This window comes from Octopus bimaculoides, chromosome 9, assembly GCF_001194135.2.
Source record: "Octopus bimaculoides isolate UCB-OBI-ISO-001 chromosome 9, ASM119413v2, whole genome shotgun sequence".
NCBI classification, from domain to species: Eukaryota; Metazoa; Mollusca; class Cephalopoda; order Octopoda; family Octopodidae; genus Octopus; species Octopus bimaculoides.
Window position 1 is genome coordinate 4,412,082 of NC_068989.1, and position 6,669 is coordinate 4,418,750.

General features: G+C 37.7%; 1 protein-coding gene across 1 annotated transcript in view; it reads right to left on the reverse strand.

Moving 5' to 3' along the window:
• Window positions 1-6,669, reverse strand: part of LOC128248671 (uncharacterized) — a 27,519-nt gene that overhangs the window by 2,121 nt on the left and 18,729 nt on the right. Inside the window, exons 7-11 of the mRNA XM_052970312.1 lie at window positions 6,208-6,419; window positions 5,044-5,199; window positions 3,759-4,250; window positions 2,204-2,415; window positions 327-438 (exon numbers count right to left, since the gene is read on the reverse strand). Coding sequence (XP_052826272.1) covers window positions 327-438; window positions 2,204-2,415; window positions 3,759-4,250; window positions 5,044-5,199; window positions 6,208-6,419 — 1,184 coding nt within the window. The remainder of the gene's footprint in view (window positions 1-326; window positions 439-2,203; window positions 2,416-3,758; window positions 4,251-5,043; window positions 5,200-6,207; window positions 6,420-6,669) is intronic.

The following is a 6,669-nucleotide window of genomic DNA, read 5'->3' on the forward strand; positions in this document are numbered from 1 at the left end:
ATATATATATATATATTTATAAATATATATAAATATATATACATATATATGTATATATATATAGGAAATGTTACATATAAATATAAACTTATATAAGACATGGATGACTTTTAACTTGCAACATAAACACTTCTAAATGTTTTACTATCTTTTATTTTTGTCAACATAAGACTGATGAAAATCGATCTTGACTTCAGTACGATCCGAAACCAGAAGTTATGGGACGCAAGTGAGAATTGCAATGTATTTCTGTCCAATGATCTACCGAATTTTCTGCGTTACCGACCTTTGTGATTATCATAATAGAAATGTAGAAGAATACTTACACAAAATATGGTTCTGATTTGATTTTATATCTAATGTATCACATGTAGCTTTGTGTCTTTTACGCCTCATGCACCGAAAGACGCTAGGCTTCTTCGGTCTTTTGGGCTGTTGCTGTAAAGAAAAGCGAGAGAGAAAAAAAAATAAACGGTTATTTTAAAGTGCTGCTGCTACTGGCAGTGTTGAATTTCGTAGGTCGAGACGCTGGTTTTCGGCCTTCAAAACCTTTACAGTTATGACACAAACGAGCAGAACAAGTTCACAGTTTATTAATACTACTGCTATGACCACGTCCCTCCACCATCAAAAGCAACTCCACAAATATTGCCATCGCTTCAAACTACTACTAATACCAGCACCAACACCACCAGCACCACCACCACCAGCACCACCACCTGTACTTCAGCCTTCAGCATAAATGCCAACTCTTGTGTTGGGTTAACCGTAGCGATAAATAAATGTTTGCCAGTCTCATCTCCCTTTTCCCCCATTTCAAACAAGCTAGAGGTATGAATGCCTTTGAGTGGGGGCGGCAGGTTAAGAAGGACAAACATAAGAGTTTCACCATTCGACAATGATAATGTCAACATATTTGCCATGATGGTCATGATCCTCATCCTCATCATCATCATCATCATCATCACCAACACCGTGACAACATCGCCCCCTGCACCACTATCCCACCAACAACAACACTGCCAACACTACCTCCACCGCCACCGCCGCCACCACCTCCACCACCTCCACCATCACCATCATCATCACCATCATCACCATCATCGTCATCATCATCACCATCGCCACCACCAACATAGTCACAACATCGCCCCCTGCACCACTGTCCCACCAACACTACCATTACTACCTCTACCGCCACCACCACCTCTGCCTCCACCATCATTGTCATCATCATCATTATCATCATGACTCTTCCCCGAAGGAATCTCAACTAATATTTGGCAACAGCAGTTAAATGTTCTTCAAGTAACACCTGCCGACGTATCAGAAAGTGTAAACACACGAATTATAGATAAAAAGAACAGTCGAGATAGCCACGGATGGAAATTCATTGTTAACAGTTTTGTACGATCGCAGTTGACATGGCCCCAAGCAACAACAACTTGAGGCCACTAGCTCACCTATACCATTAGCAAAAGGAATAATAATTACGATTAACATATAACAACAACAACAACAACAACAATAATAATAATAATAATAATAATAATAATAATAATAATAATAATAATAATAATGGTTTCAAATTTTAGCACAAGGCCAGCAATTTCGAGGGAGGTGTAAGTTGACAACCAAAAGAATAAAAGGCTAAGTTGACCTCGGTGGAATTTGAGCTCAAAACGTTAAGACAGAAAAAAATATCGCTATGCATTTTGTCCAACACGCTAAAGATTCTGCCGAATCGCCATCTTAATTCATCACTTTAATAATCCTTTCGCCTATCGGCACAAGGCCTGAAATTTGAGCGAGGGACTAGTTGATTGCATTGATTCTGGTACTCAACTGGTATTTATTTCACCGACCCCCACGACCGATCCCTTAACTCACTACTTTAATAACAAAAGCAATATAATAATACTTTCCTCTTACAACTTATTTTCGTATAACAATCTATCAACAAGGAGCCTTTGTGTCATCACTTATCCATCAAGAAATAACAAGAAAATTCCCTAAAATGACGTCACACAAATGTTAAAACATGTAGCATATTTTAATCAACAGAGACCCTGATAAAAAAAAAAAGAGGATGGGCAACGCATCAATGCTTTTCATCACAAAAAGTCTGATCAATCAGAACAGACCTAGTATTAAATAAGACTACTAAAACAATCGTGTAGGGTTAAAAAATGGTTATGTTTACCGAGTCTCTGGTTCCCCAGCTTTGGTCCACTATATTTGAGATACTGTAAATTGGCAGCAGAATATGCATCGCAGGAAATATGAAGACGTAAGCTAAACCGTAGAAGACCATATAACTTTCAGATGGATGCATTGAAGCTGCGTAAATGAAACTCACTGTTATCAACATTATGATATAATGCTGTTGGAAGTGAAACCGTTCGGCCATGATATCTAAAAATAAAGAAATTCACAGATAGACAGATAGACAGACAGACGTGTGTGTGTGAATGTGAGTGCATGTCTGCTTTGGTAAAGATTTATGATTACAAAAGTGGAAAAGATAATTAATACATTAAACAAAGTATGTGTATTATATCAGAAGCTGACACTTGTTGAACAACTACTTTTAGTTTCGCGCTACCGATTATTCAAATAATCGTTAATATATAAACGAAAGCATTCACAGACACACCAAAGTATGATTAGTCGCTAACATTGCAAATTACATCAGACATTGATTTATTTAATTGTTATGTGCAAGTCACGTGATATATTCGTGTCTCTACGCATAAAATATTCTGATACATTCGTGTCTCCAGCGTGAGATATGTAAAATACACAAAACACGGAAAATGACAGTTGTTACAAGATTTGACAAATCCAATATGATGATAAATAACAATTTAAAGCACATGTGAAAATTTCTGAATAATTATCAAAGCAAGAGTTCGCCAATTCCGATTTTTTGTTCAAAATTGCACACTGTTGTAATCAGATATTATACTTCTTCCTCAGGTTAATATTCTTTTCTAATCTAGGCACAAGGCTCGAAATTTTGGGGGAAGGTCCAGTCGATTAGATCGACCCCAGTACGCAACTGGTTCTTAGGCATAAAACTATAAAAATAAACCCATTTTATTATGTAATACATTGTAATCAGGAAGATATTTTTATTAACATTTAGCAGTAGTAACAGCGTAACTCAAGGATTGAAAGTTTCGTGTGTTAACTCTTAGCAAACTTAATAATCTTTTCTACTCTAGGCATAAAGCTCGTAATTTTTGGGGAGGATGATAGTCAATTATATCAATCCCAGTATGCAACTGGTACTTAATTTATCGCCCCCGAAAGGAAGAAAGGCAAAGTCGACCTCGGCGGAATTTGAACTCAGAACGTAAAGACAGGCGAAATACCGCCAAGCATTTCGCCCGGCATGCTAACGTCTCTTATTTCTATACTGCCCACAAGGGGCTACACACAGAGGGGACAAGCAAGGACAGACAAAGGAATTAAGTCGATTATATCGACCCCAGTGCGTAACTGGTACTTATTTAATCGACCCCGAAATGATGAAAGGCAAAGTAGACCTCGGCAAAATTATATATATATATAATGTGCTGGTGTATGTCAGGTAACAGAGAGAGAGAGCAGGGTAACGCCATTCGTAGGAGAGGATGGGAAGGTGAAAGGGGAGAGGGAAGTATTGTATCAGAATAAACAGGGCCTATATAAATGTGTGTGCGAGTGTACATAGGTATGTATGAATGCAAATATATGTGTCTATGTGTACTTACCTATGATTATTCCTCTGACGATAGTTGCAGAGCCCCAAACAACCACCGCGAAGAATACACAACCCAATATAACCGTGAGGGCCAAAGTAAAATAGGTCTGCGCACGCGTACTCGCCTGCGTGCAAAACACTGAATAAACGAGTACAGTAACCGCCAACGGAATGGTAGTATACAGATATGGCACATCAAATACGAGGTCAAGTCCGGCTGTGATCATCACTACGGCAGTGCCCGGGGTAATGATATTATTTAGAAACATGTTAAGCATGTAGATCACGTAGCAAGCGCTGAAACAGGCGTTGTGCTGAATGAGTGAGACCAAGTTTCGAACGACCAGTACAGCGTTGGCTATGTCGGACAAAACCCAACGCCGACGCTGTTTCAAGAATTCTTCAAATGTATCCGGGCAATAAGTGTTGTTGCGGGCGAAGGACGAGTAACGCATATACCAGCCTTTAACCATTAACAGGGTAGCCATCCAACGGTCTTCACCTGAAATGCAACAAAATAATATTCGTAAGGGAGGGATACAAATCAAAGTCAATTTATTTTATCCTGCCAACCCAACTGACGTCTGCTGACTCACAAGGGATAAAATTTTTAAGACATGCAGTATTTGATCTGATAATCCAAGAAAAAACGAGCTAAATATGAAATAGTGTATTACTAACGTTTTACTATTTCTGTTAGTTAAGTTCTTATAACATATTATTGAGTCAACCCTATTGTAGAGCAAAATTGAAGAAAAAATAATGTTACCCAGTTTTAAATGATCGTTCATGTGCGTGGTTTTATTCTAGTAGATAAGGTTTTCTAGTTACTTAAAAGATGTTTTCTGAGTGCTGGTATTTCCTCAGATTTAATCTTAAGTAGACGTAGATAGATAGATAGATAGATAGATAGATAGATAGATAGATAGATAGATAGATAGATAGATAGATAGATAGATGGATAGATAGATAGATAGGCATGAATATATGTATACATATTCATATATATATATATATATATATATATATATATATATATATATATATATATATATATGTATATGTGTGTATGTATGTATATATTCTAATTTGAATGAGAAGTACTGACAAAGCACATACCTTGTATGTGTGTTCGATATTGTTTATATAAATACATATACACATACAACGCGAAAGACTGAGAAAGTGACAGACACACAGTCAAGCAGGCAGGAAGGCAGGAAGGCAGGCAAGCAGGGAAACAGTAGGTAGACAAACCAAGGGACTGAGAAATTGTTTTAGCCCTTTCCTTTTACCTGTGTCCTTCACATAAACTGCAAAAGGGGTTTTAGTTGGTTTGGTGTATTCGGTGAGAACCTGTTGAAGGGCTGTTGTTCTGTAGAGGCTGAAACAGCCGGGACAACACATCACCGAACCAATCACATTCTGAGCAGTCTTAATCATCCAGAAATCTGTAATGACAAAATTTAATAATCATTTACCTAATTCATCCAGTTGCCAATAACAATCCTTATTTAGGTTAACATAGCTAATGCAGTGATCCAAAAAACATATTTAGTCGATTACAATTTCAGCCCTCATAAAAAAAAAACGTTAACGCAAATGATTGTTGTTGGAGAATTAGGGTAATAATCCCGAAATATAAATGGATTTAAAATCTGTCTCAAACTGTATACCTTTACAAAATTTATTTCGATTTTAATCTATTTAGATTAAGGAATTGCCTCCCTTGCCATTCTCGGCAAGTCTGCACACGTTATAACACGCTTGATTCAATATATATACAAATATATAACCTGTGAGCATGAATGAATAAAAACACGACCATAAATCTACGCCTACGTTGTCCGACTGATCATGTGCACATCCGTATATATTTACACAAAATGCATTTGCTTCTGCAGTCAAACTCTACAGTCAAAAATACATGGATTCGCACATACAACACGCACAAAAATGCACATAGACATACGTACGAATAAATGCAATACTCAGGTGACTGTGTATTAAGAAGCTTGCTTCCCAACCACATGGTTCTAGGTTCAGTCCCACTGCGTAGAACTTTGGGTAAGTATCTTTGGCTATAGCCTCTGGATGACAAAAGCCTTGTGAGTGGATCCGGTTGACGGAAACTGAAAGAAGACCGTTGTGTGTGTGTGTGTGTGACTTTGTGTTTGTGTTTTACCCCCACCACTGCTTGACAACCGGTATTAGTGTGCTTACATCCCCATAACTTATCGGCTCGGCAAAAAATTCGACAGAATATACCCCAGGCTTAAAGATATAAAGGAAAGTGCTGGGGTCGAATCATTTCACTAAAAATTCATTCACAAGGAGCAATAGTCAAAGACACTTGTCCATGAAGTTGTGCACTGGGGTTGGACTCGAAATCTCATGGATTGCAAAGCAAGCTTCTCATTCATACACCCATGCTTGCGCCTAAAACCAATTCTAATAACCTTTTGCATATTCAAATATTTGATGCCACACCACCGGGCCAGTCCTCTTCCCTTGAGGATGTGTTCTGCCGCAGGCAGCTCCTATACGTTTGTCGTTATTGCACATCTGAAGTAATTCCAAAACGGCAGTGTCCTTAAACTCCATATCAGCATCAGTGGCCAGAATATAGACTTGACTCTCATCCACAACTTCATCTGTTGTTGCCGTCCATCTGTTCCAGAAAAACAACCGAAAAAGGAAATAGTGTAAGTTTTTCTGTTTGTTTGATTTTGTTTTTTTTTTTTTAATTTTTGGCAGGTTCGGCGCGTTCAGATCATCGACTTCACAAACAATTCATAGCATTAGATATATATACACACTCGTATAAGTATGACTCTCTCTATATATATATGCGTATATTTGTATATACATGTGTGTATATATATATATGTGTATGCGTGTGTATGTGTATGTATGTATAT